General features: G+C 36.1%; 1 protein-coding gene across 7 annotated transcripts; it reads left to right on the top strand.

Annotated features, from left to right (window-relative positions):
- Window positions 1–1,128: 1,128 nt before the first annotated feature.
- On the top strand, window positions 1,129–7,624 carry LOC120088517 (PPR repeat protein). 7 transcript variants are annotated; one of them, XR_005484946.2, is made up of 7 exons: window positions 1,129–1,430; window positions 1,920–1,970; window positions 2,060–4,188; window positions 5,398–5,473; window positions 5,580–5,674; window positions 5,810–5,964; window positions 7,229–7,624. XR_005484946.2 is itself a non-coding variant. In XM_039045887.2 (4 exons), the coding sequence occupies exons 1-3, from the start codon at window positions 1,212–1,214 to the stop codon at window positions 4,145–4,147; spliced, it is 2,358 nt and encodes a 785-aa protein (XP_038901815.1). In that variant the 5' UTR covers window positions 1,129–1,211; the 3' UTR covers window positions 4,148–4,188; window positions 5,398–5,486. The 7 variants fall into 7 exon arrangements, 1 of the variants encoding a protein (XP_038901815.1); XR_005484945.2 differs by having other exon boundaries at window positions 5,291–5,473; XR_016523689.1 differs by having other exon boundaries at window positions 1,133–1,450.
- The last annotated feature ends 14,570 nt before the right edge of the window (window positions 7,625–22,194 follow it).

Here is a 22,194-nt window from a genome sequence, read left to right as displayed (position 1 = left end):
TGTTGAGGCAGTAGGAAAGCAATCATTGTGATTGTGTTTAGGAACCATTTCCATGGTGGTATAGTATATAGAATTAGAACTGGCATTATTTAGGAGAGGAAGATGATATATATATATGAAAAGGTTAGTTAAGCCACAGGCTTGATCATTTAATTTCTCGTTCTTGATTTCAACTGAGACTCACACTGGGATCTAGACCAAACCCAATGAAACCCTAAAATCCAACCAAATGCTAACTTTGTTTTTGATTTTTCCAAATAAGAGTTGAAAAAACAAGAAAATGTTTCAAATCCACGCCTGATTTTACCTACATCATTGAGAGAATGTAACGATAAGAGGAGTGTACACCAATATAAGCTTACTTATAATATCAACTTTGAGATCAGAGATTCGATTCCTCGGTCCCATCTTTTAATACAATATTTTTGCACAAAAAAAAAATATTTACAACTTTTGACTTTCAATGATACGAGTGTCCATCAGTTGGGTTGAAATACTTTTTAGACCTAATTCAATTGTTCGGATTGTAAATTTTAAACCATTATTAAAAAATGAACCCAACCCAACTATAAAATATTTGGGTTGGGTTGGGTTGGTTCGGTTCGGATTAATCGGGTCATTTATTTAAAATTTTGTTATAAAAATAAGCAATATGTAAATATGTAAAAATATAATTGGATTATTTTCATATATTGAATTAAGATTAACAACTTAATTTCAATTTATATGGTAAAACTTTTCTTTCTAAAGTGCAAAGAAACTACTAAAAAAATAAATTATTTAAAAAATATTGGAATTAAATAAAATTAAAATCAATATATGTATAAATAATTATGTTATAAGTAATAAAAAATATATTTTAAAGTTAATAATAAATTCGGATTGGTTTGAGTTGGTTTATGTTATATTAGGTGAACCCATGAACCAATCAAACTTATAAAATTTTCATTAATTTGACTCAACCTAATCTGAGTTGATAACCTAACTCAAACCATAAAGACTCTATTGAGTTGATCGATTTTTTTTTGTCTTTGGGTTTTTTTTGAAGACGTATATTGAATGGGTTTCAAAAACAAAACTTCCGAAAGTGTAGACCCATTTTTCAGAAAATAAAAACCTGAAATGGGTCATTTTTATTAATTTCCTTTCAATTTGTCCCGTCTTATTCTCCCTGTTCGGCTTAGAGTTCTAAGGAGCATTAAGCAACATCAATGGCGAAGAGATCAGTGGGATTGCCGTTCTCGCGCCTTCTCCTCAATCAAGCTCTCAAAAACCCTATTGATGCTACATTCCATGGATTTTCCCCTTTCGCGCGAACCCCAAATCTCTCTCTGTTGGGCAGACCCTTCTGTTCTACTTCCACACCTACAGCTGTGCAGCATCTTCTAGCCGAGCTGGAGATGGAGAAGCATTTGCAGTTGATGGAATCGGTTGCGAATTTCCCCCCCAAGTATTTCAATTTTATTTCGACTGTTCTGCTGCCTGACAAGCTTTCTGTTTCTTTTTATGCTTTCTAGAATGGAAAATTTGTTGCACTCTCTTCATTTCTTGGTCTTCTATGCATTTAGTTGATCTGTTGTTTGATTATCATGATATCCCTTTTGGGGATTTACTAGAAATAAGAAAGTAGTCTAGTTTTTAATTGGTTATTGAATATAAGTGGTGAAGAATCTGCCAAATTTTGGCCAATATTGATTAATTATGAACAAAGTTCAACAAGAGATAACTTGTGTATTTACAGTACTGTTTTGGTACTATTTTATGTCCAAAAAATTTAATTTCTCAAGGTACTTGTATCCCTCACGGTTATGCTTTGAATTTGTGTTTCTTTCTTATATTATAGTTTTCCCCCTACAAATTTATTTTCATAAAACAACCCAGGTTTATAGACTAACATATCTGTTTCATTTTAACGATAGGGTTCTGATGAGAAATTGGTTGACATGAATAGAATGAGCAATGTTAGACAGGTATCACTCTTCTTGTAATTATTTTACTTGATGAAACATCTGCTATTTAGGAGAACTTTGTGTAATATGTTGATCCTTACTGTTAACAGCATGGGCTCGAAGAAGCACTTTCTTTGTATGAGGAAATGGTTGAAAGTGGAATCTTCCCTGATGTAGTTACTTATGGCTCCATTTTATATGGTCTTTGTAAGCATGGAAAGTTGTCTGAAGGAAAACTGCTTTTGAGGGAGATGGGAAAGATGGGTATGAATCTAAATGATGTATCATATTCTATTCTACTTGATGCATTGTTTAAGGCTGGGAAAGTTGCAGAAGCATTAATGACACTGGGTTGTATGATTGTGCGTGGGAGTAACTTTGATATAATAGCATGTACTGTTCTGATTGATGGATTCTTGAAGAATGGACAAATAAAAGAGGCCGAGTGTGTATTCTGCAATTTACATCAACTTAATCTAGTTCCAAACTATATCACATATTCTGCCTTAATTGATGGCCGTTGCAAGCTGGGAGACATAAATGGTGCTGAATCTACACTGCATGAGATGGAGGAGAAACATTGTGTCCCTAATGTCATCGCCTATTCTTCTATGATCAATGGTTATGTGAAGAAAGGAATGCTTCATAATGCATTTAAAGTATTGAGAAAGATGGTTCACAAAAATGTCATGCCAAATATATGTACGTATGCAATTCTACTTGATGGTTCCTTCAAGGCTGGTTGGCAAGATATTGCCCTTGATCTTTATAACAAAATGAAACAGGGAGGATTGAAGGATAATGTTTTCGTACTGGATGCTTTTGTGAACAATTTGAAAAGAAGTGGAAGGATGGAGGAAGCCGAGGATTTGATTACAAAAATGGCATCTGCAGGGTTAAAACCCGACCTTGTCAACTACACAAATTTGATGGATGGGTTCTTGAAGTCTGGGAAAGAATCATCTGCTCTTAACCTGGCTCAGGAAATGACTTCCAAGAATATAGTGTTTGATGTTGTTACTTTCAATGTCTTAATTAATGGTTTGTTCAAGCTTGGGAAATGTGATACAGTATCAATTTACTTAGCAATGGGGGAGTTGGGGTTATCTCCAGACTCAGCAACGTACAACACCATGATAAACGGTAATTTTAAGAAGGGGAACTGGGAAAGTGCCCTGGAGTTGTGGAATGAGATGAAGAGCAGAAAGTTGGTACCAAGTGCAATCACATGTAACATTATGATAAATGGTCTTTGTGAAGCTGGGAAGATAGAAAATGCAATTGATATTTTGAAAGAAATGGGTTTGATGGGTTTGTACCCCACATCAACTACTTATAGAATTTTACTCAATGTATCCTCAAAGAGTAGAAGGGCTGACACTATTTTAAAGATCCATGAGTTGCTTGTTGATATGCACCTTAAAGTCGATAAGGATGTTTTCAACAATCTCATAAGCAACCTGTGCAAACTAGGAATGACTAGAAAGGCAACTGCAGTGTTGAAAGACATGGAGAAAAGAGGAATTCTAGCAGACACCATAACGTTCAATGCCCTGATTCAGGGATACTGCATTAGCAGCCATCTGAAGAGAGCTTTTATGACTTATTCAACAATGTTGTCTGAAAGAGTTTCTCCAAATATTGGAACTTACAATCTCCTTCTAGGTGGCCTGTCTAAAGCAGGGTTAATACACAAGGCAGATGACCTACTTAGTGAGATAAAGAAAAGGGGCTTAGTTCCCGATGCTTGTACCTATGAAACTTTGATGTGCGGCCATTGCAAGGTTGGAAATACAAAGGAATGTTTGAGATTATATTGTGAGATGGTAATTAAAGGATTTATTCCCAGACCAAGAGCGTACAACATGCTCATTGGGTATTTTTCTAAGATGGGAAAAATGAGCCAAGCTAAGGAGCTAATGAATGAGATGCAGAGAAAAGGTGTATCCCCCACTTCTTCCACATATGACATACTGATATGTGGGTGGTGCAAGCTGTCTAAAATGCCAGATCTAAGTAGGACACTAAAAGTATCATACCGAGCTGAGGCAAAAAGATTATTCACTGAAATGAATGATCGAGGGTTTGTTCCTTGTGAAAGTACTCTTTTTTGCATTAGTTCTACATTTGCTACACCAGGGAAGAAGGCTGATGCTCGCATGTTATTGAAGAGCACATACAAGAGAAAGCGTGAGTGAGATGAGATATATTTGTTCTAGAGGCTGAATTCCTTCAAATCGTGAGTCTTCTCTTTACTCTCTGAGATTTATCTTATAATCTCCCGTGCTATAGCATTGTGATGAACAAAATTTTTTGTTACAGTATCTTTCAATAAATGAATTTGGCATAAAAAATTCAATTACTTGATTACTGAAAACTGTGCCATCATCTCTCTTTCTCTTGAACTTTTAATAAGAAATGAAGCATTTCATTAATAATATGAAACATATGAACCGAAAAGGCAAAAAAAGTTACAGAAAACCTCTTCAATTGCTGAAAATAAGTGAAAGAGATTCTATAAGGATGAGTTAGAAACTAAAGTTGTAACTTCATTTCTCTCTTTTTTTTTATCTGTTTTTGTTTATCTCACTCCTCTTGCTTAGCTCATATCCTCACGTTTCTTGGTAATCTTAGTGGGAAATTTAAAGGGGTAAAAAAAAAGGGTAAAGGAGAATGTTAGAAAACAATGATTGGATCAAAGTAACTACCTCCTTCACCTCCTTTTGACTTACATGGAGTGAGAACTGAAATGATGGAGGAAGTTATTTACGGTCCTCCTTTCTGAGGGAAAGGTTCTGTTCTTTGGCAAGCTGGCCTTTTAGCGATTGTGCCGTTTCATTTGGCTGGAAAGAAGTAGTATAGTATGTACAAGGCTAGATAAATCTTGAGAAGTGAGAAGATACTTGGGTTCGATGCATTTTAATGCATCCTTTTTCACTTGCCCTTTATATTTTACCATCCAAAGTTGGTGTGCAGGGTCTTGTTTGTGCAGGTCCTTTCTTTGTATTTTCATTTGTCAGAAGAAAAGTTTGTGGAGGTCCTTTCTTTGTACTTCTATTTGTCAGAAGAAAAGTTGGTTTCCATTAAAAAAAGAACCTCAAAATGTCCTTAATTTATTCATTCCTTCTGTCCATTTTATTCTTTTGTTGATAATAATTTTGCTTTAAGAAAGATACAATTTCTCTCATCCGAAATCTAAACTTTCCTGGTCTTTCCTATATATATGTATATATATTTGAAGTTCAATTAGAAAGACGCGAGAATCAGCTTTGAATTAGAGTGTGACCACAATTGTTAAAGATTAGCTACCTGATATGGCTGTTTTTCATTCAATTATGCAGGATATATGACATCAGTTGATTCACTTCCTCTATTTCTATCAGTGCAACTGTTTTTCTGTGTAATTGATGAGGTTCAGTACGTCTTTTGTCTTTCCATCATTATCCAGGCAATGTTCTAATCAATTCCCGATCTCATTTGTGCAAGCGTCTCAAATATCAATGATCACCAGCCATCATGTTTGAGTATTTCATCTTTCCCTTCCCCCTTTGATGATGCCTTTTTGAGGTATCATTATTCTTGAGAATGACTTGGGTTTTCTCTATTATATCTTTCTATCTCAACTCCCAGGGCTTACTGAGCTGAGTTGAAAGAAGTTGAAACTTCACATATAATGAGAGCTGCCATTGCTTGTAGCTCGGAAATCTGCTGTTATACTTCGATAGGTATTAATATGTTGGTTTTGAAAGTTATAGAGTTAAAAGTTCTTAAATGGAAGTCGCATGGTCACATAGAATGTCCTATTGTAATATTTCTTTCATGCTGCAACATATGTATTTTTATTTAATTCATTTTTACAGGAACTGTTTGAAAGTAGGAGGAAGGAAAAAGGAAAAATAGAATTGTTGCCTTCAAAATAGTACCAAGAATACTTCTTGCATGCTCCTCTTCGCTGACAATGCAACGAGGTTGAAGGCATTTTCAAGGCATTTCATGGGCGTTTTAAATGCTTCAGGTGAGTAGTTATCATTCTCTTCATATTCTTCTATTACATGCTCAATATCATGAAGTACAATTATGAGGACATGGGTAGCCTGAATTTCGACTTTTCTACCTTTTTTTTTTCTCTCAAAAGAAAGACCATAAAAAACATAAAACATAATTTGTGCATGGTCTCTCTATAGACCAAGTGTGCATCGAATTATGGTATGCAGTGGTGTGTGCTTCCATACGTGATCTTTGGAGTGAGAAATAATAGAGGACTTAGAGGTGTGGAGGACTCTTGTGATATTTGGTTCTTGGTGAGGTTACATGTTTCTCTATAGGCTTCGACTTCAAAGACTTTGTTGGGTGGGAATGCGATCAAAGTCCCACATCGGTTAAATAAGAGGATGATCATGGGTTTATAAGGGAGGATAACTATCTCCAATGGTATTAGGCCTTTTGGGGTGATTCTAAAAACAAAGCCACGAGGGTTTATACCCAAAGTGGACAATATCATACCATTGTGGAGATATCTAAAGTTCCTTCATCCCTAACAAATTGGTATGAGAGCCATGCCCATGAATAAAAATCCTCAGTTGTCGAACAAGATGTGGTCATGTTTAGAGTATCCATTTGTGGTTGAGCCTTTAGACGGACAGTGTGCTCAAGTGTAATTCGGATGGATGACTACTCTATGGTTGAATTAGCACGGAGATCAGATGACTGTTTGAAGGAACGCTTGGTGGTCCTTTGTTCAGGGGAGGATTATTGGGTGGGAATGCGATCAAAGTCCCACATCAGTTAAATAAGGAGATGATCATGAGTTTATAAGGGAGGACAACTATCTCCAATGGTGAGGCCTTTTGGGGTGGTTCCAAAAGTAAGGCCACGAGGGTTTATACCCAAAATGGATAATACCATAGTATTGTGGAGATATTTGGAGTTCCTTTATCCCTAACAGACTTTTTGTAATTACTCTTTAGGCAACATTTTACTTAGTTGGAACCGCAATCTTTAGTACGGTTTTTGTGGGCTTATTTTTTTGTATGTCATTGTATTCTTTCATTTATTCTCAATGAAAGCTACTGTTTCTATAAAAGAAAAATAGAAAGACAAATATCGTAATCATTCTCTCATTATGAGCTCATAAAGGGTTCTAGAATTTCCGACACCAGCTCATCGAGCCAGCCCATCTGAATTTTGAAATGTCATGTTTGTTACTAGCTTAACATCTTTGTCATACACATTTTTTGAGATCTCTAGGACATTGATGAATGTTCATTTTTTACTTGCAGACTGCAATGACAAAGTGTGCATCGAATTGGATGGAGAAAGTCTTGTTCCAATAATTTACCGGTGAGAATATTTTCTGAGAAAACATGCCATCGTGATGAAGGAAGGTTTATTGATGAATAATAAACAGAAAGTAAAACAATTTGAGATATATATCAATATAACTTTAAGAGTTTCTTTTTAAGTTCTTTAAAGTTAGTGGTATCTATATGAAAGCAAAAACAGAAAGGGTAAATATAGTTGGGTCAGGTAATTTTCTTGTGAAAATAAACCAGCTCGATCGATATTGTAGGATTGTCGACAACATATTGTTGATATGTTGAGTGTGTTTCATGTCGATGACTGTTGAGTATTTTCAATGTCTTAATACATGGTTGCATCGTGTCAGTTGTTTTACAGTGACCGTCTTTGATTGTAACAAGTATTATGTATTTATTCAATTTGGTAGATGAGATATATCTGATTTGTGAACATCGGTCAAGGTCTCATATACGATAACATAACATACTTTTGTTTTAGTCCAAATCAAATTAAATTAAGCAAATTTATGTATGTAGGCTATTCTAGTTCCTGATTTAGGATCTTAGTTTTGGGACATAATTAAGGTAAGAGGATTTTACTAATAAATTACGCCTTAGCATATTCAAATCAGTGGGAGTGTGCTTGACTTCATGGTTTGAGATTTTGCACATGAAATTTGGAAATCTAAGACCTAGTTTGGTAAGCATTTATGCTTCGTTTGGTAATCATTTTGTTTTTTGTTTTTTTTGTTTTTTTGTTTTTGAAAATTGAGTTTATAGACATTATTTTTACTTCCAAATTTCTTCTTTCATTATCTATTTTTTTACGAATGATTTAAAAAATCAGGTCAAATTTTGAGAACTAAAAAAAGTAGCTTTTAAAAATTTGTATTTATTTTGGAAGTTGACTAAAAATTCAACCATTGTACTTAAGAAAAATGTAAATCATTGTAAATAAATGGGGAGGAAATATGCTTAATTTTCAAAAGCTAAAAACAAAAAATGAAATGGTTACCAAATAGAGTCTTGGTATTTTGTTTTTTTTTTTTGTTTTTTTTTATGTTTTTAAAAATTAAGTTTATCTTCTCTTAATTTCTTACAATGATTTTCATATTTCTTAGAAATTGCATTATTAGCCAAAATTTAAAAACAAAAACAAGTTCTTAAAAACTGACCCCGTTTGGTAACTATTTGGTTTTATTTTTGTTTTTTTGAAAATTAAACTTATTTTATTCACATTTTTTATGATGATTTGCATCTTTCTTAAGAAGAATGATTGAATTCTTAGTTAAATTTCAAAAATAAAAACAATTTTTTGAAAGCTACTTTTTCTAGTTCACAAAATTTGGTTTGACTTTTTAAACTATTAGTGAAAAGTAGATAACAAATGAAGAAATTTGAAGGTGGAGGTAATGTCCATAAGCTTACTTTTTAAAAATGAAAACAAAAAACAAGTTTATAAGTTATCTACTTTCTACTAATATTTTCAAAAATCAATCCATATTTTGAAACTACAAAAATTGTTTTCAAAACCTAAAAATAAAAAACTAAGGCGTCATTTGGTAACCATTTCATTTTTTGTTTTTAGTTTTTAAAAATTATTTTTTCTCCATTTCTTACAATGATTTGTATCTTTTTTAAGTACCAATGATTCAATTCTTAGCCAATTTCTAAAAACAAAATTTAGTTTTTTAAAACTATTTTTTTTTATTTTCAAATTTTGGCTTGTTTTTTAAACAATTGGTAAAAAAAAAAAAAAATAGATAACAAAAGAGGAAACTTGGAGATGGAAGTAGTGTCTATAGACTTAATTTTAAAAATGAAAAACCAAAAATCAAATGATTACCAGACATAGTCTAAATAGTTGTGTTTGTTTTTCTTTTCAAGTGTTTAATTTTGAAAATAAGTCACATTGAAAAAAGAAATACTAATAAAATGTTTGACAACCACTCAAAATAGATTTTGGAACACTTTCAAAATGTCTTGTTCACACAAGAATTCTGAAGGAATTTAATTCATGGAATCTTTGTATTGATTTCAACATAGTAAATTGGATGCAATCTCTAATATTTGATCATTTGATGTCTTCTCTAAAACAAGGGATAAAAGTTTAAAATTTCTAATTCTTTAATCTTCAAGGAATTGCTTTGAACTTCAATCTTTTGGAATTCATGGACATTTTAATCTTCCAAGTCTTCGATCTTCAAAAGGTTTGTAAATTTGAGAGCGATTTGAGCTTCAGTCTTCTGGAATTCAAGGAAGTCTTAATCCTCCAAGTCTTCAATCTTCAAAAGGTGATAATCTCGAGATCGGTCCGAACTTTCAAGTCCTAAGAGCTTTAAGGCCTTAATCTTGATCTCCAGAGCTTTAATGCTTCGTTGCCAATTTTCCAAGCTCTCCTAAATGAAAGGGCAAGGTCTTTATTTATAGAGGATTTCCATAGATTTTAGGTGGGCTTGGGCCCATTTGCCTTTGGGCTTTTAGGCTTGGACCCAACTACTTTTTGAGTTTGGGCTAAAGTTGGATTTGAGCCCAATCTCTTTTCTTCGGCCCAAATTTTCCACTATGGGCTTCAATTAGGTCGGATTTTGGATCCGAGCAATTTTAATTACTCGGCCCGATCCAATTATGATTTAAAGCCAATTGAACCTCTAGTCAAATTTATCGATCATGTTTTAGATCTCATCGCCGTTGAAGTTGATAAGCCCCTCATTGTGATCATATACCTGGATGAAAGACATGTGGCATTTTGTAACTGGACAAAAAAATTTTCTCCAACAAATGCCCCCTTTTCGAAATTTATACACATTTACGTGTAGATGAATTTTGAAAACAGAGAATTTTTTGAGTAATAATTTCAATTATTTGATCAAAATATGAATTTAGTTCATACTTTGATTTTGTATTTCCCATATACATGCATCCACTTACTACTGGCCACAATTTTTTTAGTTCACCCTACAAGCTTTTGTGCCAAAAGTTCCCATAGTTGAGTGAAACTAAACTATAAATTCCTCCCAATCTTGCAAAATTTGAACTTTAAAAATAAGTTAACAAATATATTGGCCAAAATAAAGCCAAATTATTTTATCTAATCATCCAAATCACTTTAGATTTCTCTATTGAGAGATTAAACCCCAAATCTAATAGGATTTGAATTTAAATCTCAACTTATTTGGATTTCATATATCAACATTTTTGGAGATTTTCTTCAACCGATTTGAGCCTTTCTTCTATAAATAGAAGTAGAATTAACATGGTAGAAATCACAATGAATATCATCCTCTAAATAATCTACTTGAATCAAATCTCAAAGAAACAAGTAGCAGTCAGAAACAGCACCGTCATCGCGGCTCAGCCACCGTCGGCTACCACAGGTACCATCCTCGTCGTCTGACGTAGATGGTGGTGGGCAAGGCTGTCAGCATATCTCTAAGGCGTCGACCCTTTTTTGTTGTTCTTTTTTTTTTTTTTTTTCCTTTTTGGCTCATCTTGACCATAGAAAGGTCTAGATCATCTTGACCTTCGAGAGGTATGGATCATCTTGGCCTTAGAGAGGTATGGATCCTATGTTGACCTTAGAGAGGTGTGAACCCTATGCTGACCCTAAAGAGGTCTGAATCCTATGCTGACCCTAGAGAGGTCCAAATCTTGTGTTGCCCTAGAGAGGTTCGAAGCTTATGCTGGCTCTAGAGACGTCTGAATTCTGTGCTGGCGGAGCGGTCCAAATCATTGCTGATCCTAGAAAGGTTTGAATTCTGTGCTGACCTTAGAGAAGTTTGAATTTTCTACTGACCCTAGAGAGATCTGAATCCTGTGTATGCTCGTATTGTCTGAGGATGGTGACATTAGAAGATTCCTTTAGTGCTTACCATCCATTCGGGCTCAGAATATGTTCAAACCTTATGAAGTTTACCATCCTTCACCCCCTGCTTCTTTTAGATCATGCAACTGAGACTTATTTCTCTATGGTAACACATTTTTTTTTTTTTTTGCAAAGAAATGGTTTACTTCGCCAAATACATCTTGTTTAGAAAGAAACATCTTGTAATTCTTACAGATAGGAATCAACCTATAACAAATGAGCTTAGCCTTCCTGTGGAGGAGCCATTAGTTGGCCCTTTTGCAAATGTATGGCCTGATTTGGACAACATGACCCCACTCGAATTATCAGCGTGGTGCCCTTGACTCAGGGAGAAAAAGTTTGGATATTACAATCTTCCATTCATAACAAATACCTTACCCCTGATCAGATGTTAACTCTTGGGCATCGCATGATTGATGGTGAGACTTGTTGGAATACCACCATAAAATCCTTGGAGAATTTACCTTTATGACTGCTATTGGGAATGGCTAGAGTTCATAGTTGGTCGAAACGAGCAATCCCTTCATGTCACCTATTTATTTGGTGCGATGACGACATCTTTGTATACTGATAACTTATAGAAATACAAGTTATTATTCTCTCAAAGTTGGAATAATTAGGATCTTTAACGATATAAACGCATTCATTATAAAGAAAAATGCATGAAATTCTATACATGTAGTAAACTTATACAAAAATATCATTTTAAGTAAAAAGTTGCCTCAATAATGCATTTCAATGCAGGAATCGAATTTACTAAGTATTGCTGTAACGACCCGACCTCGTAGGACTTAAAGTAGGCCGTTACTAAATACATGAATGCATGGAACTCAAAATGACACTCGGTTATGGCGAAATAAATGCTAATTAAATAAGGTAAGTTCAAAAGACTTTCATTAAATTCAAATACTAAAACAATAGTAGGGTACCCATAAATCATAAAGGATAATAAATAAGTCTGAAAAAAATTCTTAAAAGTAAGTTTTAAACATCAAAACTAAAATTTAAGAGAAACATGAAAAGAACTTTAAATCTTATGATGCAGAAGCGCAAAAACTAGTCCCAGTGGCTCGATCACGAATTCCGCTTGTCCATCGTCGGTGCATCTCTACCTTTACTTGAAACAACAACATGAGAAAGAATGAGTATAAAATACTTAGTAAGTAACCCCACTACTAGGGTCAAGCTAGGCATCTATGTCCTCTAGATACCCACCTCTGGTGAAACATATAAACTGCTCTAGTCCTCATGAGACACATATACACATGAAACAAGAAGGAGACTGAGTCCTATCCTACTGTAGTTAAGTATGCCCACTACCTCTGGTGAATCTCGAAGGAGACACAAACTGGTGAATCCGGAAGGAGACACAAACTGGTGAATCCTGAAGGAGACACAAACTGGTGAATCCTGAAGGAGACACAAACTGGTGAATCCCGAAGGAAACACAAACTCTAATGGGCATCTAAGTAGTCAGTAAGGACATTTGCACAGTCTCAACATCATAATCATCACTGTATGAATCTATGACATACATATAAACCTCAACATCATGGCTCTACAACATACACATATACCTCAACATCATGGTTCTACAACATACATGTATACCTCAACACCATCAGATCAAATACAACAATGGAAGCACATACCATCTCATACTAGCATTCAAGTGTCTATGTGCATAAATAAATAATTCGGATCTCGTAACAGAACATACTTTAATCATGTTATACTATCAATCTTTCATGTTGTCATTCTGCCATAACCTTTATTTAACATGCTAGCATACATCTAATGTCTGGCCCGTGAGCAGTTCCAGTAGTAAGATTACTTACCTCAAATTACGCCTAAATGGCAAGTAATTTAATCTCTCTCTTTGCTTAGATGAATCTTGAATCAAGCCAAAAGTGTAGCTTGTTCCAAAACTGTCTTCGATCTCTCAAACAAATGCCTCAATCTAGGCAATTCAATAATAGTGGTTAGAACATAAAAACCCAACAACTATATTTTAATTTAATCCTTCGAAAGCTTAATATACTCACCAAAACATTGCTTGGTCCAAAATTAGTTTCGAACTTAAGTTCGTTTGCGAACCCAACTTAATCCTTCGCAATGCCTGACAACACACTTCTACCTTAAAATTCCACTAGTGCTCGAATCTATGGCCCAAACACAATGGGTAAATAGTAAATGGAAGCCAAAACTTGATGGATAGTAAAAATATTCAAGAAAACCCATAAAAAGTAACACACTATGATAGGCTAAAGAAGAGATCGCCGGCCGGACGTGACAAGCCAAGCAAGGACAGTTGGAGCGGTGGCTAGGGTATCGGCTGGAGGAAGAAGAAATTGAATGGGGTGAGGGTGCCGGCGGGTGCGTGAGGAAGAAAGGAAAGAGAGTTTTAAAAATAATAATAATAATAATAATAAAACAAAAAAGAAAATAAATATAATTACATTTAATCCTTTCCATTTTATACTATTAAATTTCTTTCCGTTTCAAAAGAAAATTAATTCCTATCATTAATTTCCAATTTGAATAATTTCACGCCAACAATTAAATTCCCGCACTTACACTTGAAGTCCAAAATTTCAAAAATGTCTTCCAACTAATAACAATTACTGAAATTACAAATAATAAAGTTACTGAAATTATATTATTACTAAAAAAATATGCGGGGTGTTACATTCTTCCCTCTTCATAGAACTTTTGTCCTTGAAAGTTCATTCTTGAAAAAAAAAATTTCGGGGGTGTTACAGTTGCAGCCAAAGCCAATGCAAGGGGTATGCGTCTAAGAACATTCGACGCATGAAGGATAGATTAGCTCTTGCATTTCATGTCAAATTACCACTTGCAAGCATTGACATTTGACTGGCAGCGTCTGAACATTTTAGAAGTGGTAGACAGTTGTTCTAGGGTATGAAATTTAATGCAAGTCCAATAACCAAGTTTTTGAGATTTGCCTATAAAAGGAGAAGCCACCTTCAGAATCATAGTTAGACACCTTAGAGCCAGATAGTTTCAGCACCAATAGATAAACTCTATCGTTTGCAACCAAGAAGTAGGAGGGAGGACACCATTTCACTATTGATCAAGATGTGTTGTTAGAGAGAAGCTCGAGAGAGATATCTTCTTCAACTCCTCTACCACGTTGGTTGTAGCAAGCATTTAAAACAAGCCAAAGAGGACAAGAGATTGAACTCTACGACTTGACTTTTTTTTTTTTTACAATTTATTTCCATTCACCATTTCACTTCATTAAACTGGGATTGTTTGTGTAAATACTTGTTATCTTTAATTCAATCTTATCTTTGGCCATTTCTCACTTCTCCATCCATTTACCTTCGAAATTGTGTATGTTTAGGAATTTTCTGACTTAATGAGAGCATTAAATCTATAGCTGAAATCTCCCTGATCAGCTAATTAAAGTGATTAACTAGTTAAGTCACTCAAGAGAGCAATTTAACTATTGAATGCTTTAAGTCAAGGCGTAAAGTAAGTCTAGAGATAGAGTTGCTCAAGCATTTCGCCTGTTCTTTATGACCAACGCATGCACCCTAGAGATAGAATTACATGTGGCTTTCGCATCGAGAGATGTTGAACTTAACATGAACTAAAGAATATAATTTTCACCGCATAGCACACATTTAGATTGTAAGCAAGCATTTGTATCATTTTCATCTCATCTTCATTGAGTCACATAGGCTTGCTAAACTTGCTAGGAAATCAACACATACCACTTACACATAGGACCATTTCATCCATAAACCCCTTTCTCTTTCTACACTTCTATTTCCTCTTGCACGCGTGTCATTAGCTTAGTGTAAATAACCAACATTTCTTAAGCTAATTAGGAAACATCTACATTGGATCCAAAAACAAGGTCCGTGTTAGAGCATTCTAGAGTCCCTGCTTTCGACCCTAGACTTACCAAGAAACTTAAGTTAGATTTATACTTGGGTCTGACTTAAGAGAACTTGTATGCATTCACAAGGTGTGCACGCATCCACTACCAACGCATCACTTGATTCTCTTACAAAGAGAGAAATTTCTCCATCATCCATCGTCCATCTCCATTCATCATAGTCATTCATCACCATTCTCCTTCATCAATTTAAGCACGTTTAGAATCAAAATCATGGGGAGAACAAGTTTTTGGCATCGTTATCGAGGATTCTAGCAACGAAGCTAACCAGAATTTGGCTTTTGTATCTTTTGTAGAAACTTTCAATCAAAGGACTTTTACAAGTTGAGCTTGAACTTGTGAACGTTTTATGAGTAGAGAGAATACTCCCGAACTCATATACGATCCTAAAATTGAAAGAACCTTCAGACGAAGAAACAGATTGAATCGACGTCGGAGGTTAAGGCGAAAAAATAACAATAGTAACGGATGGCAGGTGACAAGATGAATCAAAACTTGGCTTAACAATTTACAAATGCTTCTCTAAATCCGATCCTAATGGCGAACAATAGCATGCATCTAATGCATGAGTATGCATCACGAGTACTATATGAATTTTTTCCAGGGATCATCTATCCAACGCCTGGCGAGACGAGGTTCGAAATGAAACAAGTTATGCTCTAAATGCTGCAAACAATATGGCAATTTGGAAGAGCCCATGACGAGGATCCTCATGCCCACATGAAACTCTTCTTAGAAACATGCAACTTATTCATGATTCCTAGAATCATGCCAAAAGCTATCAGATTGTCCTTGTTACCCTACTCACTTCGTGATGCCACCAAACAATAGGCGAGCTCTTTAGAGCCAAGCGAGATAACAACACGGGATAAGTTAGTGGAGAAATTCATGCAGAAATATTTTCCTCCCTCTGTCAATGTAAGGAGGCGTCAGGAGATCATGAATTTTGAATAAGGGAAGTTTAAAACACTTAGCGCTACATGGGAGTGTTAGGATTGGTGTTCTAATTCTCTCGGAGTCTCGTAGTTTGTAAACCTTATACACATTGTAACGACTCGACCCCCTAGGACTCAAGCTAGGTCGTTACTAAACACATGCATGCATGGAACTTAAAACGACACCCTTTTACAATGAAATAAATACTAAATAAATAAGATAAATTCATAAGTCCTTCATTAAATTCAAATATTAAAACAATCAATAGGATACCCATAAATCATAAATGATAATAAATAGGTTTGAAAACAAATCTTAATAGTAAGTTTCAAACATCAAAACTGAAAGTTGAAAAACATGAAAAGAAATCTAAATATCATGAGCAGAAGTATAAAACTAGTCTCAGTGGCTCGATCATGGATTCCGCTTGTCAATCGCTCGTGCATCTCTATCTTTACCTGAAACAACAACATGAGAAAGGATGAGTATAAAATACTCAGTAAGTAACCCCACTGCTGGGGTCAGGCTAGGCATCTATGTCCTCTAGATGCCTACCTTTGGTGGAAACATATAAACTTCTCTAGTCCTTTTGAGACACATACATACATGAAAACTAATTTTTATCCTACTGTAGTTAAGTATGCCCACTACCTCTAGTAAGTCCCGTAGGACTCACAACCTCTAGTGAATCCCAAAGGAAAGCACCACCTCTAGTGAATCCCAAAGGAAATACAACCTCTGGTGGATCACGAATGAAACCACCACCTCTTGTGAATCCCGAAGGAAACACAACCTCTGGTAAATTCCGAAGGAAACAAAATCTCTGGTGAATCTTGAAGGATAACACCACCTCTAGTGAATCTCGAAGGAGACACAACCTCTGGTGAATCCCGAAGGAAACACAACCTCTGGTGAATCCCGAAGGATAACATTACCTCTAGTGAATCCCAAAGGAAACACAACATCTAGTGGGCATCTAACTAATTAGTGAGGACATTATCACAATCTCCACATCACAAATATCACAACATGGTTCTCTAACATACATATACACCTCAACATCATGGCTCTACAACATACATATACGCCTCAATACACTCAGATCAAATACAACCTCATGGAATCAAATATCATATCATGCTAGCATTCAAGTATCTATGTGCACAATTTGTAATGACCCGACCCCCTAGGACTTAGGTTAGGTTGTTACTAAAATAAATGCATGCATAGAATTTAAAACGACGCCCAGTTATGTTGAAATAAATGCTAATTAAACAAGAGAAGTTCAAAAGACATTTATTAAATGCAATTGTTAAAACAATAATAGGGTACCCATAATTCGTAAAGACTATTAAAGGTATATAAAAGAAATAATCCTTAATAATAAGTTTAAAACAATAAAACTAAATATTAAGGGAAAAATAAGGACTCTAAATGTCATGATGCGGAAGTGTAAAAACTAGTCCCAGTGGCTCGATCATGAATTCCGTTGCGCCATCGCCGATGCATCTCTACCCTTACCTGAAACATCAACGTAAGAAAGAATGAGTATAAAATACTCAGTAAGTAACCCCACCACTGGGGTCAGGCTAGGCATCTGTGTCCTCTAGATGCCCACATATGGCACATAAATACATGTAATATATAAGAGACTGAGTCCTTCCTATTGTAGTTAAGTATGCCCACAAAACTAGTAAATCCCGAAGGAAACACAAAACTAGTGAATCCCAAAGGAAACACAAACTGGTGAATCTCGAAGGAAACACAAACTGGTGAATCCCGAAGGAAACACAAACTGGTGAATCCCGAAGGAAACACAAACTGGTGAATCCCGAAGGAAACACAAACTGGTGAATCTCGAAGGAAACACAAAACTGGTGAATCCCGAAGGAAACACAAAATGGTGAATCCCGAAGGAAACACAAACTAGTGAGCATCTAACTAATCAATGAGGATATTCACACAGTCTTAACATGCTAAGATTCAACATTGTATGGTTCTAAAGCATACATAAAAAACCTTAATACCATGGCTGCATCACATACCCATAATTCTTAACAACATATTATACATCATCCATGTATAACTTATATCATAAAGCCACAACATACAAGTATGCCTTAACGCCAGCAGATTAGACATCGACATATGAAAACACATACTATCACATACTAACGATCAAGCACTTAGGTATGTACGTAAACAAATCAGAATTTGTGCCAGAAAATACTTTGATTCAAGTCATACTGTCAATCAACATGCTAACAGTTACCATAACATACACTTATCATGCTAGCATACAACTAGAGCCTGGCCCGTGGGCGGTTCCAGTGATAAGTTTACTTACCTTAATCGAAAATCCACAGATAAACTCAAACAATCAAACGGTGGCTGCGGCTTGAAGAAACGACCCTACCATATGAATACAACCATTAAGTTTCAGTTCAAAAATAATTGTGACAACTCAGATTCAAAACCACAATACCCAATAGCTTACCCAAGGAACTTGGTTAACAACCACTCCAAAATCTCCTTCCAACAGATTTTAACTCCCCAAAGGACGACAACTTGGAACCTTAAAGATACAAGGGTTAAGTCAAACCTAGTTTAGAAATCAGAGCATGCCCACAAACCAACAATAAGGACTATAATCCTTACCAAAACTCTTGTCGAACGATCTCGAACCTGCTAGACAGCCACTCCAATAGTTTCCTCAATTCAAAACTAAGGCAAAAAATAATTCGAATAAGTTAACCTTCATTCCAAACATAATAGGGCCCAAACTTCCACCCAACTTCACAAAAGGCTTACCTAAAACTGCCAGATCCCGCGAACCCAAAGGTGACAGCGGTGGCGGACGACGAATGGAGGGTGGCAGCGGGGTGGCGGACGCACAGATCCGGTGGCTGGGCTCCGACCTGGGCAAAAACCGCACAGGGCGGTGGTACAAAACGAAAGCGGCGGCAGTCCGGCTCGTGCACCGAAGGGAGGCGCGACGGCGAGTGGCATGGTCTGACCGGCGGGATCTGGTCGGCCGAAACCCACGAATGGCGAGCAACGCAGTTGGAAGGAGGTCGACGACTGGGCGTGCGGCAAGGAAGAAGAAATCGGGGGCTCGTGTGGTGACGGAGAAGGTGAGGCGAGGGGCCCTTTTTATAAAAAAAATAATATTTAATAATAATAATAATAATAAAAGGAAAATAGTATAACCTTAATTAGATTTTTTTTCCTGAACCCACTTTATACTATTTAATTCCTTTCATTTTTCCAAAAATAATTAATTCCTACCATAACTTTTTCCAATTGAAAATTTTTTTGAATAAATTCCACGACAACACTTAAATCCTCGCATTTATACTTTAAATTCAGAATCTCAAACATGTCCTTCAACTAAGGACAATTTATGGAAAGGGAAAAGTTTTACATAAAAAAAATAAATAAATAAAAAGGTGTGGGATGTTACACAATTAATCTCTCAGATCCTCATACAAGAACACACATCGGTTATACTAAACTATCAATTTATCATGCTATCGTTCTGTCATAATATCAATTTTTCATGCTAGCATACATCTAGTGCCTGGCCCGTGAGCAGTTCCAATAGTAAGATTACTTATCTCAAATAAAGTCCAAAAATTAATTCAAGCGAACAAACTCCTTTCTAGCTTTCCACAACTTTTGAATGAGATCCTAGAACATGGATAAAAATTGATCTTAATCTTTAAGCCCAATTTTAAACATTAAATCATTCCAAGATTACAGGCACAACTTACCCAATAGTGGTTTGACCAAGATCACCTCAAAGTACTAACACCAAAATTCTTGTTGGAATCAAACTCAAGTTGTTTGCTTCTAAATTCAAAATAACTCCAAAACTTGAATCTAAAGCCTAATTAATCTGAGTAAACAAAAAAAAAAGCAAAAAATCAAAACTCCATGGGCATTCAAAGCTCTTTCAAGAGAGTTCAACAAAGCACCAAAATCTACCCAAAACCTCATCTACTTTCAAGATCTGGTGAGGCCACAGCGGCAGCGTTCGACAGAGGGCGGCAGAGCGCGCGACGGCGACTGGAGTAGTGATGGGTGACCAGCAGCTGGAAGATATGAGGGAACGGGTGACGCGGCTCAGATTCGACAGTGTGGCTTGGCGTGAACAGATCTGGTGGTGCACGAGTGGCTGAAGAAGAACCAAACTGGCGGGGCGGCCTTGGAACAGCATCGGTGGCTTCAGAATGTAGACAGAGAGCGGACGCGGGCACTGAGGGACTCAGATCTGGCATTCGACTTCAGCTCCGGACAGGTCCAGACGATAGCGAACAACAGTGGACTCAATCCAACAAACGAGAGGTGGCTGGCTTGCTGGACGTGTGCGATGATGCGTTGTTTAATGCAATGAAATAATGGAGTAGAATGCGATGGTGGAATATGCCCTGTGCAAACAAGTTTTCTCAGCAAGATCCAAGTATAAATCCTACTGAGTTGCCTGGTAAGACTAGGGTCGAACACAGGGACTAAGAACACAGTATGCGATGGTAAATTTCGATTACTTTGTGGTAACAAATAAATCACAGTGTTGGTTGGTTTGTTGTTTAAGGTATAAAGTTTATGCGGCGGATTTGAGAAAAGAGTTAATTATGCGAAAGATACAATGAGTATGCGAGGAACCGGTTAAGAAGGTCTTTAGCTAGCGTTTCCTGAGGATGTGTTCAAGTTATGCGATCATGCTATACTCATGCGACAGCAATTCATTTTCCAATGCAAATGCGATAGCTCCTAGTTTTAGGATGCATGCGATGTATCCAATGATGTCTATAGAGCTTATTCCTATGTCTCTATTTCTTGCCTATGCGATGATGAAAGATGCACATAGGTACAAGGTGACCACATACAATCATCTCCTATCTTTAGGGTGCATGCGATGCGTTAATAGCAAACAGAACTTATTCCTAAGCTTCTATCTCTTGATTATATGATTCTAATCTGACTTTTTCAAGCCTAGATTCTATCCTTAGACTACCCTCCCAAGTATCTCTAATGGACGAATGACGCATACATAATACAAGATGATCGCATAGAATGAAGATCTCATGTTATTCTAGCTAAGTACTTCTCAACCCATTTGATAGATTTAGTTATTATGTGTAATGTAAAGAGAGTGGACAGATATAAAGATGCAATTTTCATTTTATAAATAAGTTCATAATACAAAATAGCAATGGGAAAATAAGGGTAGAGAGCCTGGTAGCAATATCTTGCTTCCCAAGGCTTTTACACTGAGTTATCTCTATTCTGCCCAAAAGATGTTTTTGCTTCCGCAAGATGTGGCCCTCCCTCTGTTTACTACGCTTCTCGACACTCTTCCCAGTTCACCAGGATGATCTCTCGGCGTAATCTCCCTTCACTCTCTTCCGCCTTCTAAGTATGTAAAATCTAAGTATATGGTGAAGAAGAACTCTAAAGTTTAAGGAGCAGAATCGAACTATTCGAACTCCTTAAACGAAGGTGGCCTTCGGTATTTATAGAGCTTCAGGGTGAAAAGATTTTTTCTCTCGAATGATTACACTGATGGGATATCATTAATTCTCTGTCTGATGCACCGAATATTTATCAACGAAAAGTTGAGTGTACTTGCTACAGTATTTTGTTAACGGCTTGTCAACTTAATTCAGAATCAACCGTCATCAGCTTTCTATCCCATGCGCATATGATCGCATAGTCTTACGGTTGTTAACGGCTTGTCAACTTGATTTATTACGCTTTCACCTTGATGCGCCGGCTTTATAGACTACCTTCTCGAGCAGATTTTCCCGAGCGCATATGATCGCATAGTCTTACGGTTGTAATCTCTTAATGCGCTCGGACGCTAATTTCCTTGGATCGCAATTTCGCCTTGCGTCAACGTATTTTCCTGCATAAAATACATAAGTTAGCTGTTTTAAAGCAATGGATGCATGCGATCGCAATGTTGTAAACTTAATGCTTTTGGATGCAATATTATATATTTTTACCGCTGCAATCCTGCATTGTTTTATATCTTTGCGCTGTAATAACATGCATTTCTACCCGTTATCATGCGACCGCTAGGATTTGGACAAGGAAGATGAAGATTGGGGGAGGGTGTTTCAGGGGCTACTGCACGTGAAGTTGAAGGGAAGGGAAAGAGGAAGAAAAAGAAAAAGAAAATAAAAGGAAAGAATTGAATAAATAAAATAGTATATT

The sequence above is a fragment of the Benincasa hispida genome, chromosome 10 (assembly GCF_027475165.1).
Source record: "Benincasa hispida cultivar pf3 chromosome 10, pf3_genome.v1.1, whole genome shotgun sequence".
Lineage (NCBI taxonomy): Eukaryota > Viridiplantae > Streptophyta > Magnoliopsida > Cucurbitales > Cucurbitaceae > Benincasa > Benincasa hispida.
This window is presented reverse-complemented; position numbering and strand designations above follow the sequence as displayed.

Excerpts from the sequence above, each read along its gene's own strand:
- LOC120088517 (XM_039045887.2), top strand. The coding sequence starts at position 1,212 with ATGGCGAAGAGATCAGTGGGATTGCCGTTCTCGCGCCTTCTCCTCAAT. Across the intron at positions 1,431-1,919 it reads ATTTGCAGTTGATGGAATCG|GGTTCTGATGAGAAATTGGT; the intron begins GTTGCGAATTTC and ends TTTTAACGATAG. Across the intron at positions 1,971-2,059 it reads GAATGAGCAATGTTAGACAG|CATGGGCTCGAAGAAGCACT; the intron begins GTATCACTCTTC and ends TACTGTTAACAG.